The 23,949-nt window shown below is 54.3% G+C and overlaps 7 protein-coding genes across 7 annotated transcripts; 3 read left to right on the forward strand and 4 right to left on the reverse strand.

The window, feature by feature from the left end:
* Window positions 1–32: 32 nt before the first annotated feature.
* Window positions 33–2,541, reverse strand: CLUP02_05290 (ubiquitin carboxyl-terminal hydrolase; the record flags this gene model as incomplete). The annotated part of the gene is made up of 4 exons (XM_049284298.1): window positions 33–2,076; window positions 2,130–2,143; window positions 2,216–2,362; window positions 2,503–2,541. The coding sequence occupies 4 exons, from the start codon at window positions 2,539–2,541 to the stop codon at window positions 33–35; spliced, it is 2,244 nt and encodes a 747-aa protein (XP_049141441.1).
* A 2,657-nt stretch (window positions 2,542–5,198) lies between these two features.
* CLUP02_05291 (uncharacterized protein) lies at window positions 5,199–9,298 on the forward strand (the record flags this gene model as incomplete). The annotated part of the gene is made up of 16 exons (XM_049284299.1): window positions 5,199–5,225; window positions 5,285–5,436; window positions 5,487–5,648; window positions 5,857–6,022; window positions 6,094–6,185; window positions 6,239–6,822; window positions 6,885–6,897; window positions 6,960–7,063; window positions 7,146–7,155; window positions 7,195–7,410; window positions 7,475–8,069; window positions 8,172–8,377; window positions 8,436–8,771; window positions 8,841–8,953; window positions 9,039–9,110; window positions 9,234–9,298. 16 exons carry the CDS (start codon window positions 5,199–5,201, stop codon window positions 9,296–9,298), a joined length of 2,913 nt encoding a protein of 970 aa, XP_049141442.1.
* Window positions 9,299–9,711: 413 nt separating this feature from the next.
* On the reverse strand, window positions 9,712–11,175 carry CLUP02_05292 (uncharacterized protein; the record flags this gene model as incomplete). Its single annotated transcript, XM_049284300.1, has 4 exons — window positions 9,712–9,780; window positions 9,843–10,421; window positions 10,502–10,711; window positions 10,867–11,175. 4 exons carry the CDS (start codon window positions 11,173–11,175, stop codon window positions 9,712–9,714), a joined length of 1,167 nt encoding a protein of 388 aa, XP_049141443.1.
* A 394-nt stretch (window positions 11,176–11,569) lies between these two features.
* CLUP02_05293 (uncharacterized protein) lies at window positions 11,570–11,863 on the reverse strand (the record flags this gene model as incomplete). The annotated part of the gene is made up of 1 exon (XM_049284301.1): window positions 11,570–11,863. One exon carries the CDS (start codon window positions 11,861–11,863, stop codon window positions 11,570–11,572), a length of 294 nt encoding a protein of 97 aa, XP_049141444.1.
* A 1,224-nt stretch (window positions 11,864–13,087) lies between these two features.
* On the forward strand, window positions 13,088–13,720 carry CLUP02_05294 (uncharacterized protein; the record flags this gene model as incomplete). The annotated part of the gene is made up of 2 exons (XM_049284302.1): window positions 13,088–13,189; window positions 13,301–13,720. 2 exons carry the CDS (start codon window positions 13,088–13,090, stop codon window positions 13,718–13,720), a joined length of 522 nt encoding a protein of 173 aa, XP_049141445.1.
* A 487-nt stretch (window positions 13,721–14,207) lies between these two features.
* Window positions 14,208–20,306, reverse strand: CLUP02_05295 (NAD dependent epimerase/dehydratase; the record flags this gene model as incomplete). The annotated part of the gene is made up of 21 exons (XM_049284303.1): window positions 14,208–14,738; window positions 14,823–14,963; window positions 15,027–15,343; window positions 15,580–15,637; window positions 15,738–15,818; window positions 15,879–15,901; window positions 15,965–16,036; window positions 16,096–16,136; window positions 16,210–16,339; window positions 16,411–16,668; window positions 16,709–16,792; window positions 16,864–17,053; window positions 17,099–17,183; window positions 17,226–17,450; window positions 17,669–17,806; window positions 17,895–18,515; window positions 18,623–18,914; window positions 18,970–19,541; window positions 19,619–20,035; window positions 20,095–20,146; window positions 20,204–20,306. 21 exons carry the CDS (start codon window positions 20,304–20,306, stop codon window positions 14,208–14,210), a joined length of 4,431 nt encoding a protein of 1,476 aa, XP_049141446.1.
* Window positions 20,307–20,466: 160 nt separating this feature from the next.
* CLUP02_05296 (uncharacterized protein) lies at window positions 20,467–23,864 on the forward strand (the record flags this gene model as incomplete). Its single annotated transcript, XM_049284304.1, has 16 exons — window positions 20,467–20,541; window positions 20,594–20,611; window positions 20,692–20,718; window positions 20,773–20,861; window positions 20,925–21,123; window positions 21,174–21,215; window positions 21,272–21,466; window positions 21,497–21,576; window positions 21,638–21,866; window positions 22,035–22,241; window positions 22,306–22,535; window positions 22,585–22,836; window positions 22,925–23,088; window positions 23,148–23,418; window positions 23,524–23,694; window positions 23,795–23,864. 16 exons carry the CDS (start codon window positions 20,467–20,469, stop codon window positions 23,862–23,864), a joined length of 2,319 nt encoding a protein of 772 aa, XP_049141447.1.
* Window positions 23,865–23,949: the final 85 nt, after the last annotated feature.

The raw sequence follows: 23,949 nt of genomic DNA on the forward strand, positions 1-23,949 counted from the left end.
TCAGATGAATCGTTAGAACCTCATGCGCCACCTCATGACAGAAGATTACCGCTCTTCTTCCGGCCGAGGTTGAAACTGAATCTCTCCCTCAGTTCTTTGGGCTTCTCAGGTTGAGTCGGCACCCCCTCTGGAGTAGCATGCCCATTCTCAGATGACTGATGTGATTCAGCCTTGTCCTTATCTTTGCTGAGGAATCCGAAACTCTTCCTGCTCATTGATTTGCTTGCCCGGCTGGATCGGTTGAGGAAACTGCCTGAGCTTGACGACTCCTTCTTCTTGTCTCCTTCAGCCGATTGCATGCTGGCCTTGATTGCTCTGCACATATCTTCTGCTTCTCGTGCATGAGCTGTTCTGGCCCTAGCCATACTCTCTCGGTGTTCCTTGTCTTTGAGCTTTTCCTGCTCTTTCTCAGCTTGTTTTCTGGCCTTGTCCGCTGCCTCAAGCTCCTTCTTCTCCCGCTTCTTGTCTTCTTTGGACTTGTCTGCCTTGGCGCCAGTGTTTGATCTGGCGAGGCTTGATGGAATAGGGGGGACAGCAGGAGTAGCCGGTGTATCTATCACAGGGGTATGAAGCTTCTCGGATGGCGGAACATCCACCTTGCCTGGGGCTGTCTGTGCATGTGCCAGACTGGGCAGCGGCTCTCGTTCCTCAATGGGACTGACTGGCTGCGTAAACTGTTTCGAAAGTGGTGTCGTACCGTTTGGTTGGCCATTTTCATGAGCAACATTAGCGGCCTCGCTGGCAATTTTGACCTCTTCCAGACCCTCGGCCTCCATCTCAGCTTGTACCTTCTCAAAGGTGGTTTCTTGGTAGAAGAGGACATATGCGCATGCCATGCCAGGCTTATCCCCAAAGAAGTTCCGCACGAAATGTTTGTCAACCGGTTCCACCATCTCGTCATCGAACAGGACCCAACCCCGATCTTTCGTCTTGATCACTGATACGTAGTGGCCGTGATAGGCGTTTCCGCCAATATGAACAACAACAGCGTATAGTTCATAGAGTCGATCGGGATCTTCAGCGTCGTCGGTGGTGTTGAACATGCGTAGATGGTACGGGTAGACGACCCGATGGAAGAGCTTCTGCAGTCGACTGTAATCCTCGGTATACTTGAATCGTTTCAGGTGCAACGCGAGAACCTTTGGTAAACGCTTAATCTTCATCCGCTTCTCAGCCTCTTGCAGCCCACCACAATGGTCGCAGTGGAATTTGTTGCGCTCACACAACATCTCCTCGGCGGAAAATTTACGCAGGCAAGACGTGACTGATGAATGCTCCTCCAGGTCGATGGACAAGTCCAGGAACGTCTCATCTCTTTGCGAAGCTGTTTCGCAGGTCAAACATTTGGTTTCCGAGGTCAATACACCCTCAAAGATATCATGAACCCAGCCGGTTCCTGGGGATCCCACGCCATTCACTGGTCGGTTTATCAAACTAGTCGCGCCAAGAGCGTTCTCCACTGACTGGATAAGTCCGTCTTTGTTCTCGGCCTGTCGCTCTTGAATTCGTTTGGCATTCGCTTCCACGTTGGAGATGACATCGTTCAATACGAGACCGTAGAACTCGTGAGCATCCTGGTGCATTGAGTTCCGAAACATCTCGTTGTCTCGTTTGAAAATTTCCAGGAATCGCTGTGGACTCAACACGCCTGTCCTAGTATTGCTCTCGATAAGGGCCTGAAAGATGTCCTTGAGACCGGTGAAGGTGCATTCTTCCATGCCGTAAGCGGAGGGATTCTCTTGTGCCAGCTCGAGGATGGGGCCCTTGATCATGGCATGTTTCTTCTTGTACTCTGGCGAATCAGGCTTGTCCTCAGGTCGTATGCCCGGCGCTCCTGGGGGTGGCATTCCCGCCGTGATGGCCTGCCTGCGCTTCATTGATTCCGATGCACTCAGGCCTTTCTGTTTCGCTCCGGGCGTATTCGGGGGCTCTTTCGCGACTGGCGGTCGGATCGTCACATTCACCTTTGGTCGAGTTCCGTTCGGGGTATCGGTAGGTGATAGTGTGGGGTACTTGACGACGTGGTCTCGGAAGGATTCTGAATAGAACAATGCTTGAACAATCGAGTTGCAATAACTACAGACACGTCAGCAAATGAGAGACGATGTGGTGATGACAGCATCGCTTACCAAGTATTACCAAACTACCAGTTCAGTCAGCATTCGTTGTCTCGGGAAAGGCAGTCGCTAGGCCGGGTGTGGCTTCGAAAACTTACATTCTCCAGACCGAAGAACTTGTCAGTCCCGTCTTCCCTCAATGGACCAGCATTTTGCAGCATCTTTTCCAGAGGAGTGAGCTCCGGTGCTGGCTCCTCCTTGACCTTTTTGCTCGGGACATCTTTACTTGTTGGACTCGAGGTGGTCTGTGAAGGACGAGGTCTGTCAGCCTGAAGAACGCGCGAGCAGCAGCAACAGCAAAAGCACAGCAGAGAAGAAAGAGAATTTCAGAGCAAGCAATGAGCAGAGCGTAGTCAAAGAAATGACGAGAGTAGAGGAAACGCACATTGCCCGCGCTCTTCAGTTTGTTGAAGAAACCAGCCATGTTGGCGACTCGGGGTCGTGGATTTGGCTTAAAGGGTGATGTCTGGGCGTGACAAGCTCACGGCGGCCGCGCAAATATGGCGAAATGTACCATGCGATGGACAATTGACGTCGTGATGAAGGATACACAGTGGAAAAGGTGCGGAGAGAGGTATTATCGTGTATCCGAGGAGATTCGAGAGATGCGCGCGATTGTGGCGCAGAGGAGTAGGGGTCGTTTCCCTCGGTGATTCGGCCGAAGATACGGGTGGTCTGTGGAAGCAGGGTGGGAAGAGAGAGGGACGAGAGGTGTCAGGGAAGATTGGATGCGGGCAACGGTGGTGGAAGCAGCATTTGCCAGGACGCAGACTCTCAAACCAGCCGTGTTGGCAGCAGAAAGAGGAGGAGTAGGATGATGATGATGAGGGACAATGTGGGAAGTGGATGAAGAAGAGGAAGGGAGGATTGGTAAGAGGCGTAGTCTGCGGTACCTAGCAGCTGGGTGGGTGAGAACAAGGTAAAAGACTGAGGAGCCCTGGGCGGGATTTGGACGTTAGACTTGGGGTCCTGGGGTTGATAGGCGTAAGTAACAAGGAGGATGGAGGCGAGGTTGTGGGTTGGAGAGCCTGGATTGGGCACGCAGTGGCAGGACGCGACAGCGACAGACAGACAGACGGGCAGACGATGGGTGACAGGGCACGCTGCACCTCTCACTCTCAGCCAGTAGGGCAGGCAACAGGCCAGAGCCGTACCTTATGGATACTTAGCTAGTGTACTGCATTCGCAGGAGAGCTGAGTGACGGGAGTCTGCGAACTTGATTGCGAGCTAAGGTACGGAGGAGACCATGGACACACGGCGCCGGGAGCGACTACTGCAAGTGGTGGTACGCAAGTACATACGGAAAAGAAGGTGACTTTTGTTAATGGCTGACTGCGAGTGGTGGGGAGGACACCGAGGACGAGGGGGCCCCACCTGGACAACCCACAACCTGACGGTGTCAGTGGAGGGAAGGTGGAGGTCGGTGGAAGGAATCGAAGGGTTGCAGTGCACAGAAAGGGGGCTAGTTCGTTCTCGAGTGCAGGGCTAGACAGGCCAGACATGGGGTTTCCGACCAGGGGGTGGCATGGAGAGGCTGGAGCAAGTTTGGCGTCTTTTTGCTTCCCAGACGGAGGAGTAAGTATTTTCTTCTTCTTCTTTTGGTTTTTCCTCTTGCTGGTGGTCAGTGGTGAGGTAGGTACGGGGTACTTTGTCACTGTTGGATAAGCGATTGGGGGACAAGCGGAGGAATGAGGAGAAAAGTGACGAGGACGGATAAAAGGATGCCTCCAGAAGAAGACTTGTAAGTCCTTTTCTGACCTTACGGATGCACTACCTTACCTGGTACCTTAGATAGGTACGAATACCTTACCATAACTACGTACCCACATACGTACCTTGGGTACTGATGGCGGGCAGCAATTGGAAGAGGTTGGAGACCCGTGATCCGACCAAGGCACGAAGACGAAGGTGCGAAGGCTTCAAGGCAGAAAGACAAGAAGAGAGGAAGGCAAGAAAAAGGCAGGACCACACCTCAGTCGCACATTACTCAAGATACGTACTGTTAGCCCTTGGTGGACTGCGAGTGGATCGCATATTCCTTAGGTAGGTGGACTTACGGATTGGCAGGTTGACACACGGTAAGGTAGACCCGACAAAACTGAGCCCACGGACGACGGACGGAGATAACGGCCGATATGACGCTATCTCTCTTCTTCTTCTTCTTCCCCTCTCTAAGGTGCACTGCTCTCACACCTGCCGGGCTCGGTTTCTGACCGTCGTCAAGCCCAGGTGAGAGACAGCGCGCAACCAACGTTGTCAATGAATCAAGGCTGAAGGTTAGGTGCGAAGAGGCGAGGATGAAGGGCTGGGTGTTCCTGGCGACGCTTCCAAACAACGAGGCGAATAGCAGGTGGGAGGGGAAACTGCCTGCGACTCCAATGTGACTGGCGACACTAACACTTTACCCGATTGCGACCGACGGCTGTCTCTAGGTTGTCGTCTCCTGCCCGTCCTGTCGGCTTCAGCATTCTAGGTACCTTAGGTACTTCCCTTGCGAATACGTACCGGCGATACCTATCCGTACGTACCTCCTCTTTTCAGTCTTCATCAACATCTGCATTCCATCACCTTCGTGAAACTGACTGCACTCTGTGTGTCAGACGACATGTTTCCTGGTCCAACTTGTCCCCAGCTGACTTCCACATCCGTCTTGTCTCTCTGGCAACTCGATAATGGCCCCGGAATGCCCCCCCTGAACTGAGACATGCGACGTACTGTTCGCCAGCCGCGTCTCTTCCCCTAGCATGACCCGACCTGGACATGGTGGGATAGAGCAATGTTCTGCAGGACGCCAGCACGCATCATCTAACTACGGATTGGCCAGGCTTCCTCTCTCCCCCCGAGTAACTTTGGCATGGCATATACTTCGTACGCAAGACGATTACACCGCAGCCAAGCCAGCCTGGGCAAAAGACAAGCTCAGCCTCTTTCACACAACAGCATGCAGAACAACCCTTCCATAGCATGTTCCACCATAGGGCGAGGCATTCTTTGCTGCAAGAGCCTTTTTGCCCAGGCGGGAGCCATCCGCAAGCCTGAGCCTCCTCTCACTGCGGACTACCTATCTATTACGAGGTATAATGACTGTTATTGGTCTTCCTGCTCACGTACTGTATAGATGGATACGACCTCTTCTTCGAACCCTTCATTGACAGCTCACGGCTAGCTAGTACTCTCACGAGAGGCTGTTTCTGATAGCGTTGAAAGTACCTTTCAAGTGGTCCTTTCCATCCTTGCCCAGTTTCCACCAACTCGTCCGTCACGCCCAACCGCCTTGCTGACCAACACCAAGGCACGGAGCACTCAACAGCCTGCCATGTGAGCACCCTCGCTCCCCGCACTTTGACCCACTGGCGACCAGACACCAGGACGGCCAGGGCTATGTACGGCAAGGTCCCTGTCGATTCGATCACGGTTCGCCCAGCACCCAGCATCCTGCTTGTCGGGTTCTCTCTGGCGTACCTATCCGTACTCTCCACTGTACAGAATACACCCAGCGCCCATCCGTCATTCAGCTTCCGGCGGAGTAGGTAGACCATGGGCAGGAAATGGGAATCAATACGACCGCCCGTGTATCGAGACGGTTCAAAACGATCCCTGTACCTCCACGCACCCTTTTGATGGAAATACGATACCTACATACATGAGCCCGGAATACTTCTCCGCTTACCTCACCCACCACTGTTCAACTCGCTGTGGGAACAACGCCACCAGCGGACTGATTATCTGAACTGTGAGACAAAAGGCCGCATCCTCACCCGACCCGGAAGAACCACCAGAGGAACCCCGTCGCCCTCATCGTTACCTGTCCGCCACGCCTGCTACGCCCCGACACGACGGTCCGCTGGAACGCTACCCTTGGCTGGCCGTTGGGTCCTCTTTCCTGGTCTCGTCCGTTCTGCCTGTCCAGCTTTGTCTATTCGTAGCGCTCGCTATCGGCCTGACCCTCACCCTCACCTACGCAGTACACAGTAGACATCCTGCTTCCTTCATCTGTCTCGCCCGGCTGCTGTCCTAGGTTTCAAGATTGTTGATGGCACCCTCACGTACAACGCGCCCTTGATTGGGTCCCGATATTGACGTCCTCCAGCCTGGAGGCCTGCTGCTATATAATTAATAGCTCCCGTTTTCGATCCAACGACCGCCGCTGGCGAGGATCTGCGCTCAACATGCCGTTTTGCTTAGACTTTGCACGTCAAGTTGTCAATAGATCACGACCCCTAATTCTGAACAACAGACGACCGCCCGTCACCATCGCCGACACGGCCTCAGCAACTCATTCGCTTTCTTGTATCCGAGCTCCTTTGGCGGCCTGCGGCACACCAGCACCCGAGGTATACACGCTACGTGGGGACCGAGAGTCGCTCGGCCTAGCTGCCAATAATGTCCAAACCAGACAGCTCCGAACACAGGCGCTTCGGGTACAAACATGGCTTGTCAGGCCCGACTATCCCTTCCCGGCATGTCTCCGAAGTCGTGTGGTCACGAAGAGTATCTGGAACTCTGCTGAACTATCCGTCCAAACACCCAAACATCCAGTCTCAAGGGTAACCGGGCAGCGCATTGCTAATTCAGTCATTGTTAGTCAGTCTCTTGCTTTCTACCCATCAAACCTAGCCGCCCTAGACCAACCGAAGCTTTGTTGCCCCTCAAACGCCGGTTGCTCAATCGGGGATGAGGGCGCTCTCCAAGGCCTTTTATTTGGTGGGAAAAAGCACCCGACGGCTTACACATCTACCCATAGTCTACAAACTACAACGCCTTAGCTGCCGACTTCAAGTCTGAATTTGTCCCCGCACCCCGGAAAAAGAGGCGTTCTTCCTGAGTCGTTGGTGTTGCAGACTGCCGTCTTCTCGACGATCGATGAGACGGACATCGTCCAGGACAGGCTTTCTGCAACCTCCTCTTGACACGGCCAGCAACCTTGGCCTGATGAACTGCCAGAGTCCCTGTAGCGTTTTTTTTTTTTTTTCGGCTCCTCGTTCCCTGCTTCGAGGCCTTGCCGCAACAGCATGCGACTCGCACAGGAGCGGCTCGGTAGGTAACCCAGACATGACCCCTCTCTCTCACACACAGGTTGCGAGTTGCGAATTACACTCCAACGCAACGTAACCCGCCCTACCTGAAGATGGCAGATTCACAACAACGGGCGAGAACGAGCGCCAATGAACAGCTGGTTGACCTGTCATGCCAGGCCAGGGCCACAAACGACTACCTCAAAAACCCCTATGTACACATGCCTCTCCGCCGTGTTGGATCCCTTGGTGCGGTGCAGCCACCCCGAAAGACATTGTTGCATCGCGGTTGGTGTGAGAGGATCGACGGCTCGACGCTACTGGTCCGATTCCGTGTCTAGCTGGACGGGGGACGACGCCGTTGTCACCTTCATCCACGCTGCTGGACCCGAGCTCATTCGTCAACTCACCTCCCGTGCTTATTCGGTCCATCTTAAGACATGCCTCTCGTCTTTCCCCTCCGACACACGCCGAGTCTTTTCACAAACACAGCAGTGGAGCAAAGCTCTGTCGATCTGCTGCTGTTCGCTCCCCCTTGCTCCAGTATGTCCCTCCCACCAGGCATGGGGAACGCTATTGTACCTGGCCAGCATCTATGCGGGGGATATCCGCTCGACACCGACAGAATGCCCCATTAACGTTGCCAATCAGCATTACACCCACTCGCTTCTTCACTGCACCTTCGTCGCATCCATGTCCGATCGAAACCACTCCATCACGACCCATCCTGAACGCTCACTCCCAAACCCTCACCTCCTCAACAACTCCGCAGTCATAACAGGTATCATCCATGAGCGGACCCCAAGAGCCCCTCGTCACTTTTCGACGAAAAGCCCCCGAACGGAAAGCAACTTCGGGAGACATTGCATTGTTTATGGAAGGCTAGTGCGGCCGAGGGGAAAGGCATACGTTCAACGTCAGCGCCACTTAGCTATTGTGTCTTGAGCTATCTTCGTTGTGCCTCGCTCGTGGCGTACCTTGGCTTACTTGGCTTAATCCATCGGACATCTTTGGCCAACAGGCACTACCATTAGGTAGGGTGTCACAGCCAACCGATTCGCAGATGCCACCTCTAGAACCACCCGCGCTCCATCATCCACGATGTGCAGCACACTGGCGTTTTCTGGTAGGTCAGCGTCCTCCACACGGTCCCGTACCGGCCCGATTCCCACGAACTTCTGGAAGACATGGACGTCATGCTCTGCATCCCTCGGTGCCATTTCCCCCACTGCCGCCCAAGCACTGTGAAATGACGAATTATTGCTCTTTACTCTTCGACTCAACGCTCTAAATTCTGCTTAGCAAGACTCGGGCAGTCTCGACTCTTCAGAGGCCGCGCACAGATGGTCAGGCTTCAGAAGTCTCATCCATCCAACTGCAGAGAGACCTTTACCGGTGCCGGCGCACGACTGCCGGAGCGTCCCCCGCGCCTAAGTTCGGACGGCTAAGTCGCTCTGCAGGTGGAGTGGTATCCCGCCCCGGCGTCGCCGGCGTCCGGGCCTGGCCTTTTTCTCGTTACTACGTTTTGCTGTTGGAACTAATGTTTTCTAGTGCCATGTATGACTATTCTGACAAGTCGGTCAGCATTATCACCTGGTGCACTGAGTTGACTGGTTTGACTGTGCTATTTCACATCGTGTGGGTTTGGCACCTTTTGACACGATGCTATCCTTCATATGACACGTTGAGACAAACCCAAACGTGAAGCTTAAACTTGAAGGCCAAAACCTCAGGCCACGTTGAGTCATTTCTTTCTTTTCGTTGTTGGAAAGATGAGGGTGCTAGCAAGACGGCATTCATTCCGTTGTTGTCCAAGACAGGTGACGCAGTCCGGTCGTTGATAGTCGGCATTAGCTTTAGATGGGAGACCGAGGCTTGGGAATAGTATTCTGATTTGTATTCAAGGTGTCGTTCAAATCGATAACATCTACGCTTCCCGTCTTTTGCTCCAGGGCCTTTCCCATTCCGACCCGGGTTGTCTTCTTCTTCTTCCTTTCCATCAAATTCCTCGCCCCCCCCCCCCCCCCCCCCAATCATCCCCGTCCTCATCATAGATCTCTCACAAGTTTAATGCTTGAAAGTTACATCACAGCTTTGCAGGCGCATTACAATACGGGCACGGTGTTTATATCTTGCCGTTAAAATCGGATCCCATGCAAGTTTGATCGTCTCCAAAATCAAGCCAGGTCAAGGGGAAAACAATCGCTTTTTATACACGGACATACCGGTGATGGAACGCCAAGTGACGCCGAGGAAAGAGAATCGCGATGAGGGCGAACCCAGATATGGGGAGAGAGCGGGAAAAAATCTCAGGGAAGAAAAAGCAAAAACAACCTGCGTGATATTTTCAACTTCCCCGATGCTGCAATTTGATCTCTGAATATACGACTTTGACGGGGAGGTGTTAATAGAAAATAGACAAAAGTCATTGCGGAAAAGACTCTCTCATTGTTACAATAGCGTAAGAGCTAAGAGAACTCCCTCGAGAGATCCTCAGTGTTCATAGTATACTAGCTGGACAACCCAGGTTGCACTGGCCCAACCCTCCGTTCACCCAACCATCATGATATCTGCTGAATTACTTCTTCTCGGCGGGGGGAGCTGCTCCTCCGGTGGTGGGGAAGCCCATGAAGATCTTGAAGTAGTCCTGTTCACTCATGTTAGTCACTGTTCTCAACTCCCTTCAATAACATTATGACGGCCACTCACGTAGATCATCCACTGGAGGCCGGTCAGGGTACCAATCATGACGATACGGACAGGCAGACCGTTCCAGAGGCCAGAGAATCCAATGTCCTTGTAGATCCTGCCCATGGCCGCACCAAACGCCTCGCCCTGCGCGCGGTTCGCGTTGAGCTTGCTGACCATGACATCGGCCGGGTGGGAGACGATGGCGCAGAGGATACCTGCCAGGTAACCGCTGACAAACGACACGCCCGTCTGGGCGGCCTTGCTGTAGTCAGACTTTTGACCCGGGAGGCGGGCGTACATCATCTCGACAATGGTCTCGAAGGAGGCGAACTTCATCATGGTGTAGGGGATCTGTCGGCCCCAGAGCGGGTACAGGCCCTTGTAGAGGCCTCCCCACCCTTCCTTAGCCGTGACCTTGCTGATGCCGTCGAGGGTGCCCTTATAGGGGGACGGGATACCACCCTGCATGCGGACCTTGACAGCCTCAAAGGGGCAGAGAGCGATGTCGGCGAGGAATTCGGCGGAGGCTGAGGCGGAGAGGAAGAGAATCGTCTGGTACTTTTTGGCGTTGTCGGGGCCCGCGAGGTCGGCGTAGGTCTTGGGAGTTGCGTGTTAGTCACGAGGCTTCCTTCATCGGGCTGAGATGCGAGACTCGACGTGGATTTATATCTTCTTACCTTTTTGAAGTATTCGTAGAATCCGTACTTGCAAGCTCCCTGGGCGGAGTAGCCCCAGAAAGTCGGGCCCCAGCCGGTCATGATGCCGCGGAGACCCTCCTTTCGGAAGATCATTCCCCAAGCCTGGAAGTTTCCGCGGTACAGCTTCGAGTCGATTTGTCTTCTCACTTTGACAAGGTCCAGAGGAGTGACGGCGGTATGCGTCAAGCCCTAGCCTTTAGTGTTAGTAGAGCGGTTCTCATAAGTTTTCGTTGCGGCCCGGCGCCGGGCCCCGGCGCCGCTGTGGGGACCCCGGAGCGGAGACGAGGTCACCCATCATGGACAACAACGACGAGTCAAGGTCTAGGAAGACAAGGGAAACTCACGCAGGCCATGAGGCCACCGACGGTGCACGCAGCATAGTACTTTCCAGAGTACAGCTCAATCTTGCCGCCAGCCGCAGACTGGGCCTTGGCGCTGGCCTTCTCAAACTCGGCCGTGGCCTCGGCGCTGAGCTGCTTCGCCTTGCCCTTGACATCGTCAACGGTGGAGAATGCGCCATAGAACTCGGGGCGGGCCTGGTAGCGCGTAGGTTTCGCCATGGCCGTGGTGTCCGCTGCCTTGCTAGGACGGCTGCCAAAAGGGGACGCAAAGCATCCCTTGAGGGTATCTTGTCTAGGGTAGAGGAACGACATGGTGGTCGAGACGCAATTCGTCTGGACCGGGAGGGTTGGATGATGTGGGATTTCTTCTGCAATGATATCTGGCTAATGAAGTTAGTCGGGAGGTAAGGTGAAGGACGATCATACCCCAGCGATAAGCTCGAGAGACGGTATGAGCGCGTAATTGATTTTGGCAATGGAAGCTCGAGCTCGAAGGAGACGGGCGACACCGGCAATGGGCGTATATGACACGATGTTGAAGAGAGTAGACAAAAGAAGTTGAAGACCTCTACTCACCAAAAGAGCGAGCTGAGAGGGGTTTCCAGCTCAAAGAACAGTAGGGGGAGAACAGGTGCAACGTTAGTCGCGCGACACAAATGACCGTTTCCGGCGTATGAGTGACAGCACCTTGAGAGTCGAGGGCTGGTTACTTCTCGAGAATGCGGAAGCAGAGGAAGAGAAGGTTGCGAGTGAAGTCGTCGCAAATACGCATACACAGGAAGAAGAAGAAGCCAGGACGAGAGAGAGAGGTCAGAAGCAGGTTTATTATCATGCGAATATAATTGGGGGAAAGGGGGCGCCGGCGCTGATGAGTGGATGGACAGGATAGCTCAGGAAGGAACGGGGCTCTAACGAGGAGGTAGGCAGTGATTGCCTCTAGAAGAAGGCCCAAGAGGTGAGAGAAGGAAGGGGTCGGTTCGGATGATTCGGTCACGTCCATGTCGCGGGTACCTCGACCTCATCAATAGTTTGCTGTACAATGTCGCCTGGACTTGGGTAGAGCTTACGCGCCAGTGACCGACAGCTGCGGCGGAAGGTGTTGGGAGGGTATGGGTGACATCACACCTCAGAAGGGGAAGTCTCGACTCTGATGCAGAGCTGTGGGAGGTGCTGTACTGTGTACTACCTAGAGCAGGAGTAAGGTAGCTTGAGTGGGGCACCGGCATGCGACAAAATACGACGAGAGGGAAAGCTCCCGTGTTATCGCGAAATGGCCCGCGCTTATCCCCGGATTCTGCGGAGCTTCGCCGTGATTTCGCTGTTTCGTCTCCCGGCCGCATTTTCCAATACTCTTGTCCATCAATCATTCCCCAATCAGATTTTATATTCAAGTACAATTTACACCCTTTTGATCGCTCTTTTATCCTTGATTCTGCTTCATGTAGTCTGTGGTAAACGACGGAGAGAAGGAAATGGCGATACGTTGCAGACTGACCGTGGCAGAGCCGATGGCCCAAATAGGAAATTGCTTTGAAACTACACTAAAGCATCCAGGCTGACCGCGATCGTAAGAACTTCCGTCGAGCGATTTTTTAGAATGACTTTTTCATTCTCGATGCGCGCGACGAGAAAATTTCAGCGAGCAGATGACCGGAATTCTATGGGACTCATTCTCGAAATGGTAGGTCTAATCTGGTATTCCTTGTTTCGACTTCGCGAGAATTTCTACCAGCGGACTGATCCGTGATACTCGACCCGATCGCTCCCGTGGCTTTTGGTGACTCTTCAGCAGCAACACCCCGCTGTGGAACCCCCAAGGTCGGTGAAGGAACGGCGGCAGGCAGCTTCAGCGAAACCTTAACAATTTGCGGATGGATACCAGGCGCAAGTGGACCGTGTTGGGATCCCACCCCCCGACATGCAAATTCGCAATGGCGGGCAGCCGCCCCCGGCGCGCGCGTCTGTGAGCAAATCCGAGACACCGCCCGACTTTCAACTGTGGCGTTTTCCCGTACCTTACCGCCAAATCTTTCAGCCCTGTCGATGTCGACACCGCCCCTCCCTCCCTCTAAAGAACCCCGCGATAATTGATATCATTTCCAACGCAACTGCGCGAACGACCACCACCAACCACGATTAAACGATACCCACTCTGCCTCGACGGTCGACTGTTATTGTGACAAGTGCTCACTCGAGGCCCGGAAAGTCCCTTCAATTCCCAACAATGGCGGCTTTGGCTTCCACTCCCGCCGCGGCGGCACCTACGTCGCAAACCAGCGAAACCTCCAGTCCCTTCGTCTCAAAATGGTCTTCCCGTTATCGCGGTGTACGTGAACATCCCCTCGAACCAAGTCCCCCTTCTCCCGCTTGTCCCTCACACCACAGACCACGAAATCTTCTCAGCCAGTGACTAACTCCTGCCCTCCTCATCATCCAGGCCACAGTAGAAGACATCGACCCCCCCGCCGCCCTCTCCCTGACGCCGACCGACCCCATCTCCCACGCCCTCATCTCCGCCTTTGAGCGCGACTACACCCACCTGACCGTCGTCGACGCCCACCGCGCCCTCGTCGGCTACCTCGCCATCCCCCACCTCCAGGCCCTCCTCGACGCCGGCAAGGTTAAGCCCGAGGACCCCCTCTCCAAGGCCATGGTCCGCTTCCAGCGTAAGGGCCGCACCTACCGCGTCATCACCATGCAGACACCCCTCGAGGAGCTCGAGGCCTTCTTCGCCGGAGACGGCGTCGAGGCGAAGAAGAGCCACTTTGCCGTCATCACTGACGAGAAGCGGCGTTTCGTGCTCGGCGTCGCGACGGTGCAGGATCTCGAGGAGTTTGTCAAGAGGAGACCGGCGTGAGTGTGCGCTTGTCGAGGACGGATTTAAGAGTGAGAGGTCTGGGCCGAGCAGTGTTATACCCAGAGAACTGGGATGGCGACGATCATCCAACGGTCGTAATGAATCTATGGCACGACGAAACATGGTAGATGAGACGGTTGGCTGCATCAACTCAGGCGTTGGTGGTTCGCATGTTGAAGCGGATGGAAGCATTGGGACAATGACTGGTACACAGGCAGACGATTCAACATTGCTCTCCCTTGTCATCACGTATATCTTTTTTACAAATGAGCATCCACGGAACAGGAGTTTTTCAGACGGGTTCAGTTGATATTCATGCTCTCAAAGTCTACTCTTCGCCGTGCTATCTATCATAGCCCATGAGCATAACGGCGTTAGACGCCCTGCAAGTGCGTGTAGTAGTAGCCATGCTTCGTGTGTGGTAGAATCGGTCCCATCATCCAACCCCAATGCCAGAATTTCCCAGAAAACGCCGCGTGCGTCAAAATTAAGGAAGGTAGTCGTAAACAAGGCGGATCTCGACTCTCTTGCCGCCCTTCTGAACGAGGACGTTGCGAGTGTAGCGTCTCTCGCCCTCGACGGTCTGGAAGCCCCAGATCTGGGAAGCAGTCCAGCCGTTGTCGATGCTCTCGACATGGCTGTAGAGATGAGCCTTGCCATCGGGACCGGTGGCCTCGGCGTCGCCCTCGAGCCAGCCCTTCTTGAGGAACTCATCCTCAATCTCGGCGAGGGTCATCCAGCGGCTCTGGCCACGGACGCTGCCGAACATCCAGTCGGAATGCTCACGCCACTCATTGTCGACACAGCGCTTCTCTGTGGTGCCCTTGAGGCCGGCCGTGGCGAACTGGTCGATATCGAAGTGGGTGACGGGCTCAGTGCCGGTGCCGGGAGGGGAGGGAGGAGCGGTGTACTGCTTGACGTCGAGGGTGACAGTGGCGAGGCCGACAGCCTTGCGGGTCATCCAACCGATGCCCTGGAGGGCGAGAGCAGGCTCCGGAGAATCGGAGAGGGTCTTGTTCTATTGGCGTTGTCAGTTTTCTTTCCTTGCGCGCATCTCTGCTCCTTGGTGGTGCTAAAGTATCCAGAACATGGGTGAACGTACCATGACCCATTTGCCGTTGAGGTCGGCGATCGTCTTTGTAGCAGGAGCAGCCATTGTGATGCGATGTGTTGTGTGGATGCGTTTGGAATGTGTTGCGACGAAGATTGGCCGAAGAAGTATTCGGTGTTTTATGTCCTCAAGCTTTGGTGAGCTTCAACAAGTAGAATAGGAGGTAAAGGTGTGGTGGTGGCGGTGGTAAAGTACCTTGGGTCGGTGGCCGGGAGGGTTGCAACGGGAACAAAATGTCAACGGGCCCGCAGAGGTGAGATACGTAAATGTAGGTAGGCCCAGTTTGCAAAGGTGAAATGTCGTCAAGCCAAAGTCGTTACTCAAAGCAGGCACAAACTCTGTTTCAGGTAAGCCACCTTCTTCTTTTGTTCGCAAACTGGCGGTAGAATGAATTAGAAGATGGGAATGAACAAGCTGGGCCGAGCAACAAAGGTGACGTGGAATTTGACTCCAGATGGAAGGCATCCAATCCGTCGCCGCCTTCTTATACGCCGCCTGGTCCGGTATCAGCTCTTTCCAGTCAGGTCAAGTCAGGAACAAGCTCACCAGGTGCCTACCGCGGGACGGAGTACCTACCTACCCAGTACATACGGATTGGAGTTGGAAGGTACCTACGGTATAAGGTACCTCGCGCGGGGGTCAGATGAATTGGCCGCTTTTTCCAGGCTCGATGCTTAGAAGACCGGCCAATTTCTCTGTCACCTGCGTGGGTACTTACCTTCATTACCTTATCCGTACCTTACCTTACCTTGGGCAAGCGGGGCGGGGAAGTATCCCTCCCCACACTGACACTGCCACTGCCACGGCTTTCACATGAAGAGAAGAAGCTCTCGCTCTCTCTCACTCTCACCTTCGCAATCGCTCAGCCAGCCTCGAATAAGGACAGCTCTCTATTATCACACGAACGTTCTGCGACCGCTCAGATGTCGGGGCCGAGGCTCGCGAGACAACCTCCACACCCTTACGTTTACCCCAGACCCTGCCAATCTATCTCGAAAAGGGATCGCGCGTGAGATCATGACCGCATACACACCCTTCTCTGCAGACTGCAACCTCCCACCCCCAGAACTCTACACTCCTGTCAGCAGTTTAATCCTCCTCTTAACTCCCCGAATCTGGGCATGCCAGCATACCACCTGGGCCTGCGCGAAACAAACGGCCAATGATAGCAACCAGACCGACACTCACAACCCCAATCTGGCCGCCTAGCCCGGTCTGCGTTGCGTCCATCTGGAGATAGTACGGGGAACGTAGCAATCCGAACAACCGTTCTTCATGACGACTAGAACACTATCCTCGACGATGCTCGTTCCAGTCCCACGTGCACCCTGAGTGTCACTTCTCAAGTTCCCAATCAGGCAGCCAAGAAAGGACAAACCCAGAGGCGAATGGACGCCACAGCTTCTGAGGCTCGAGGCAGCGCTGAAGGGCAGAAGAAAAAGAAGAAAAAAAGATCCAAGGGGCCTTTTGCACGGTCTTCACGATGTAGGGCCGGCAAGGGTCATTACCTAAAGCAATCCATGGCGGGCATATGCATGACGGGTAAAGCAGACAGACGCAGGGACAGACAACAGCTCACAGGCGCACAATTCGTCTGAGAGCTTCGACACTGCTTGACGCTTGTATCCGAACAGCAATGTCGCATACATACACCGACACCTTCTCTCCCCTTCTACTCCGCCAATCTCTGCCAATGACACGACGCCAATCACGAACTCGGTCCCCCCAAACTCTCCATCCCGTCTCGGGCGATCAGGCGGGAGATGCCAACCCACGGCTTCGGCAGACTTTTGGTCACACTCGGCCTTTTCAGTCCGAAGCATGTGCGGGACGGACGCTTAGTTTTGCCCGTGGTGCTGGATTGGGACGGGGCCAACCGAGCGAGCTGCATTCTTTTTCCAGCTCAGGCTCCCTCTCTCCGTTCGTGGGGTTCATCTCCATAAAACCTTCCACAAGTCTGGCTCAAGCCATCGTGTCAATCTCAGCATCTCAGAGCACTCAGCAGTGGACTCGGTTGTCAACTAGCTGGTACCACCTCTACCCGTCTCGGTTGCCTCATCGCACGACAGCATCCCGTCAGCGGCTCTCTGCATCAGCTTGGGAAACTGCAGACATTTATTTGACAACTCGCACAGTAGTGCCAGCCGACCAGCGTCAACGTCGACGTCGACCAAGCTTGTCTCTGGCTCCTTGATCCTCGCTCCGGGTTTCTGAACCAGACCCTGAACCGACCATCGGGGAACGATGTGTTTTAGCATCCGTCACACAAGCGAGCGAATCGAAGCGCAATGAGAGGCATCCGAATAAGACTCGTCTATTCGACGAATCGTCTCGAGAATTTCCGGTGCCTGACTAGGATGACCCCTGCGTCAGAAATGGGTCCGGCCGGTGAACGAAGCTTCAAGTCTTCGATTCTTCAAGATGGCAAGTGGCGCCGCAGCGATGAGGGAGACACCTCGTTGCGGCGGGACCAAGCTCCAGAGAGGCCAGTCACGTAGGCAGGAGAATCCCAGCTCCCACGGGGCCAAGAGGTGGCCGTCCGCGACGTTCCCGCCCGCGGAAAACCACACGTGAGAGCTCTTTGCTGTTTCAAGAAGATGCCAGCAGGCAAACCCCTGCCTGTGACAGCTCAGGTACAGCTCCCTTTCTTTCATCATGCTTCAAGAATATGCGCGCTCCATTTATTTATTTATTTTGGCCTAATTCCGTCGTGGATTACTGCCTTCAAAAATGGTGCCAATATACATGGCCGGAGCTACGAAGAGTAATAAAAGGAAAAGGATATCTTGGTTATACAAATGCCCCGGCACTCCCCGGCACTCCCCGCCATCGGCTACTGAATGCTGCTCGCACGCAGTGGAGTTTCTAAACAAACGATTCGACTGATATCACGGCGCGCTCTCGCTGTCTCTCTCGCTTCCCCCTTCTCGGTTCCGCAACCCGCGCCCGCGCCTGCGCTGGTATCCTTCCCCGTTCTTCGATTCAGATGAGTCCAGGCCGAAAATCGTCATCCGCACGCCGTTTTATGCTTCTAATCCGTTTCCGTCCGTCCGTGACCGTCACGGCCACCAGTTCATCGTCTTGTAGCTCTCAATCACCTCCTCGACCAATTCCTTGGTCAACTTGGGCTTTTCGTACTGGAAGCCGACAACCTGTTCTAAGCGGTTACCGTCCATGCTCAGGTCCGTATCTTTCAACAGCTCCTTCTCCATGAAGGGCGTAAGAGGTCCCGGCCGCGCAATGCCCGCCTTCTCGAGCAGTTCGGCCCATGGTCCCATGAGCTCGTCGTTGACGTCGTCGACGACGCTGTCCATGTTCAGGCGCGCAAATGTGCTGATGAGTTGTCCCTGAAATCCCGTTTCGATCTTGAAGATGTCGCCAATAATCTCGGACATGGTGCCTTGTGTGGTGATGCCCTTGTCGACAACGTTAAACGTGGGCACCTTGCCCATGGTCTTGACATCCCACTTGTCCTGGCCTTTGCTGTACCACGCCGTGATATCCCAAAGTGCGCGTACGGCATCTGTAATGTGTACCGTGTTCTGTCGCAGGCCCTTGTCCCACAGCCACTTCATTTCGCTCTCCAGGTATTGGTAGACACGGGCCATGCAAAGTGCCGTTGCGACCCATTGCGACGCGTACGGGCCGTAGACGTGTGCCAAACGCACAATGATGAGATTCAGTCTAGAGAAAGAGTGTCGTTGAGTCAGTTTGGAACGATACACGATAATGTGCCCCGCAAGTTAAAGGGAGCTCTGAGAACGCTTGGTGGCGACGCCTTGGATACGTACCCCTCAATTTTGGCCAACTCCTCCTCGGCCTGCAGCTTGTAGACCGCGATCTTGCTCCAAGGCTTCAACTTGTCGCCCTCTTTGCTTGGGGACGAGTCTGACTTGTATACCATGCCGGTGCTGAGCTCGATGAAGGCCTTGACCTTGCGCTTGGCCGCCTCCTTGCCAACAGCAAGCGACAGGCCGAGAGAGCGCAACTTGTAAACCTCATCCTCTTGCGAATATCTCGTCTCGCCGCCGCAATTGAAGACGTAGTCCCACTGTTTGCCGTCGGCACGGTCGAATATCTTTGCTAGGGCTTCTGCAACAGGGCAAAGAAAAAGCAAGAAACGTTAGCCGAGAGCGACATGACAGTTGGTTATTTATCTGGGGTGTTGGGTCGGTTGGTAGCTTTGGAGACCCCAGAGACAGAGGGGGGAGGGGAGGGGCTACAGAGAAGAGAAGAGACGAGAAGAGGAAGAAGAGACATGAAGGAATGAGTGTTGGAGGGCGGTGAATGGGAAAGAAAAGGAGAAAACAGGTCATGTCGTCGTTTAGGTCTGGTGACTTACGTTCTCTGCTTGCATCGGCCTGCATGAATTTGCTGCCGGCGCAGGCGTCCTGGAATTCGGGAGCAAGCCATGCGAGTTGGGGCAAGGCCTTGTCGACAACGCGGACCTCTGATGCGAGGTCATTGTCGTGGATGTAGCGGGCCAGGAAGCGACCGATGTAGCCCAGCCCCCCGATGATCAGGACTGAGGGTTTCTCGGCCATGGTGAAGGGAAGGGGGAGGGGGGATTCGGTGGCAGAGGCGGTCGTCGAGTGGTTGTGCGTTTGTGTGCGGTGTTGTGTCGTCGGAAAGAAAAGGATATTACGAGCAGCGCAGGTTGACGAGTTTGGGGGCAGAGGGGTTCGAGGTCGTGGTTGTGGTGGTGGTGCACTGGGCGCTCAACGGCAAGGCGGGAGGAAAGGTACCTCTGACGGGCAGGGACGACAAGGACAGCGAGGGTAACGGACGGCGGGGTTGACGTCTGGTGTCCAGGTTCCCGTCGAGTTAGGGGTGAGTTGCCCTGGCCCCCTGGAACGAGAGTTGCAGCACCGGGATTGCGCGAGTTTAGTGTAAACCACGGTGCAGCGGGATGGATGCGGGCGAAGCTCGGCAGGGGGGCTTCGAGGGGGGGCGACGGTCCAACCGGGATAGTTTGTGGGAAGGACTTGGGGAGGGCGGCGAACGAAGGTGGCAGACGGATGGCCTTGATTAGGTCCAAGTTATGGATAGCAGGGCAGTCAATGTTATTGAGGTCAGGTGGCAGAGGCGGGGAGACTAGTCGGAGGGGTGTGAAGAGGAATAGAGAGAGGGAGGAGAGGAAGAATAAGAAGGAGAGAAGCGGACGAGGGGGGCAAGAGTAATAATGACAAAAAGGAGGTTGTAGGCTTAATGGTGGTGTGCGTGGGTGCGCCTATATATGTATATATGTGTTTGTGTAAGGTACGCAGTATGGTATGTTTGTGCGTCTAAAGCAGGGAAAGGAAAGGTATGGTAAGCTAGGTGTGCGCGTGTATGTGTTGTTCAAGTGTAAAAGATTCGAGTTGGTTGGTTACGTCTAATGATGTCGAAAAGCACATAAGTCAAGGTAGCAGCAGCGTTGCGCACGTCGTGGAAAAAGACAAAATCGACGGGAAAAAAACTCTTGAGACGACACATGGTCCTTTCCCCTTTTTCTTCTTTTGTGTTCCCTCCCGTGCGAGTATAAGAATAATAAGGAGAAAATAGTCAAAAAAAATTTTAGCGGAGATGCAGCAGCATAAAAAAAGAGACGAAACAGAGCAAAAACAAGCTCCAGTACGGAGGATCCTCCAATACAATGGTGCTGTCATTCAAAACGGGGGCTAGATGGATATTGGAGCGGGCCGTGGAAGTTGGAACGAATGGAGAGCGGGTCAAGGGACGAGGGGGGCACTGGGGGGGCCTACCTACTACTGCACACATAGTATGAAGACTCGAAGAAAGTGGGAGGAAAAGAGGAGATTTGGAAATGACAATATCCCCAGGGACAGCACACACACACACACGTACACGCACACACAAGTTACCTCACCATACCAAAGCACTCACAGTCTCACTTGTTGTAATCGAGAGGGCTCTCGTTCATCAAGCTGCCGATGGATAGCCGGTGGAGCCTTTATGCCGCTTCAAACTTCACACTTACAGAGCTGAACCCTGCCAGGTGCTTTGGCTGCTGTTGCCTCTCTCACTTGAGTAGGTACCTCCTACCTTAGGTAACTCGGGGACAACTCCTGCCACTTCCATGCTCTCCGCCAGCTTCAGGTCCAGGCAGGTCCAACGCCTAGTCCATTCTTTCCTTAACTTCTTGGTCTCCGTAAGGTACCTTGCTGGGGCTGTGTATTCAGCATTCACCAAGCAAGAACACATAACTTTGCTCCCATCAGCTCTTTGCTCCGGATTCCCGAGCCCCTGTCTGCTGACCTCACCACCACCATGCCACACCTTGCTTACCTACGTGCCTACCTGTTCTAAGTACCTATACTGCGTAAGCTAAGGTAGCTTTAGCTCGCAGCTGCTCTCATCGGTGTCTTCCCGCCATCATCTCAAGTTTCAATCTACGCAGCTCGCTGACATGTCCCATATTGTCCTGCCTGCCTTGCCAGCTCCGTCTGAGTCACTCCGTTGACACGCTAGCGATCCTTTGCCTTCTCCAAAGTCCAGAGAGCATCCTTTTCCAACACCCTGAACCCTGGCTGCGGCGTAATCCACCAAGAAACCAATCCCCGATCCAAAGGAACATGTTCTGGCGGCGGCTACTGCGCTCTATCTTAATCGATACAAGCACCTGGTATCCCTACGTCCACAGTCATACCCAAGTGCCGTGCTAGATTTTCTACCGAATGAAGAACTTTGGTACGGATAACGTGCCTCTACTATCTGAGAAGGGTCGCGATATCACTCTCACTAGGTAAGCCAGCGTTCCAAGGGGCGAAATACCAGCGACCACTAACTAGATTGTACGACCAAAGCTCCGGTATCGCATGCTCATCTTCATCCGATATCGACCGTCTTCGCCAAGCTGCTTCTTCGCCATCCCCCCGCTCTCACTCGGTCACACACATAAACAATGCCATGGGGATTCGAGAGCCATGGGCTGGACACCAAGACGGTCTGCCGCTTGCCGCCTTGTCGCGAAATTTACAGTGCCCCGTGCTTGCTCAGAAACCCCACATCGTTGCAGCAGCAAGATATCCCCCGGTCCACTCCATGCCCATGGCGTCCACCATCTGTTGAGCGACGACAAGCATCCTCTATCAATTATCGTCACAAGAGGGGAGGGGGGAGGTCAGCCACATTCATCATTGAACATTCGTACTGCTGGAAATCGAAATCCAGACAAGAAACTTGTGTCTGTCTGCTGCTCAGAGCCTTCAACCGGGCCTATCCCCGTCACCTCTTAGCCTAGTCGTCGTGATTGTCGTCACGCTTTCTTGCATCTATTGGCTCCGTCGAATCCCAAATACCCGGCAGAGACATGCGCGCAATGCGTCAGAGACAGAATACCTATACTCGCCAAAGAGAGACATCGATGCCCTTAATTGGAAAAAAGGCCATGCAAGGTACGCGCTCACGGTGCCCTCGCACTGCAATCCTGCGCCCTAATTGCCTTCTATTGTCCAATAATGTCTCTTGACAGCCTCGGATTCTGTTGCGTTCCGACTCAGGTTTCTCCCCACACATGCCTGATATCGTGTCCAACCCTTCCCGTGCCACCGAGATCTTCGCCAAAAAGCAGGGAACAATCCATGCCCGATGGCAGCTTGTCGATTTCCCTCCCGCTATTCCCGGTCTTCCACCCACGCACTCACTTCAACACTCGCGGCTTGCCCTGCTTGCCGGCCGGCTTCTCCGTCTTTTCTTCTTATTGTCCGGCCCGGGCCAGGAACCACGGCTATCCACAGCTCATCCCCTAAAGTCAAGACAGTGATACAACAGATCTTGTCTCACCATCAGCCTCGATTTCGAGTAACACGCCCATCTCGTTGGAAACAAATTACGAAATGACCAATGCGAGATGCAAAAAAACAAACTTCTTATTGGCTCTCCTGTTCCTGTTGGCTACCTTGCGTCCCAAGCTTCCGGCTAGCGCCAGCGGCGCGAAGTGTCCATCCCATGGATCCCGCCCCGTTCCCGCCCAGGGGCCTTCCATGATGCTCTTCGCAGATGGGTGCTTCTTGCCTGGGCCATGCCGCCGTACTTCAACTTTAAAAGGGGCTACTAACCAATGAACCGCACTCGCACCGGCGCTCCACGAGCGGGTTCGGGCTCGGGCTCAGCTTTCGGCCATTTGGCTTTTCGCGTTTCGCATCTCCCTGCATCCTGCATGCGGGGAGTCCTAGAGGAGATCTGCTGCATGTTCTAGAAATCTTGTGGGATCTGTTCTGCAACGGAGCACGCATGCTTTCTTTTTCGGGCGAAAGTGAGTGCTAATCCATTTATCCAAATTACCAACCCTTATCTTGCCGCTTTTCACATCAGCTAGGCCCCTGAAGATCAACGAGGGCACGAGAGACATTGGCTGGCACCGTACTCACTTTCATGTGTTTCCCAAAATAATCGACTTTGGCATCTTGGTTATGCGCCACCAAGGCACGAACACCAGCGTCGACGCTGGGGCGTTGGAGCTAGGAACCCAGCCGCCCTCGGCGCCAGAGACAGAGCCAGAGCCAACTATTGATGTTGCAGGTCCGTCATCAAGCCAAGGGGGCTCCACAGCACCAACCCATGCAGCAACCGCCAACTCTGTCAGGTCTCTTCCTTAGCAAACCAAACCCCCGCCTTGAATGGACAGCTCCCGCGTCGGCGCGTTAACCGCCTAAGCTTCGACAGGCAACGTTGGGCATCATTCGCCCAGTGCGACACTCATGCTCTTCGTCATCAAACAAACCCTGACTGCGCCCCCGAAGCCTATCGAAAGGAGATGGGGAGCCCGGTGTTCGCTGAGTATCAAGGTCCGCGTATCTCACATCTTCAAACAGACCGAGCCGGACATACAGCGTGAATCCGACGATGCCAGTGTTACCGGGTTCGCTTTAGAGCTTACCTTTCAGCTAGGCACACTAGGTAGGTTACGGGGGTTTTGGCTGATCGGATCTGTTTGTGCAATTGCGTGTCCTACTTCTGAGAACGAGAACGAAAGTCAGACTCAGACTCAGAATGGGCAACGAAGTCTCTGTCAGCGCTGGCTCAATTTGATCCGAACATTTGTAGGACCCCTACTATCGGTCCTAACTTGACGCATAGTTTACGGTATGGGCAGTATTATGCAACCACGTTCCTG

Source organism: Colletotrichum lupini, chromosome 3 (genome assembly GCF_023278565.1).
Source record: "Colletotrichum lupini chromosome 3, complete sequence".
NCBI classification, from domain to species: Eukaryota; Fungi; Ascomycota; class Sordariomycetes; order Glomerellales; family Glomerellaceae; genus Colletotrichum; species Colletotrichum lupini.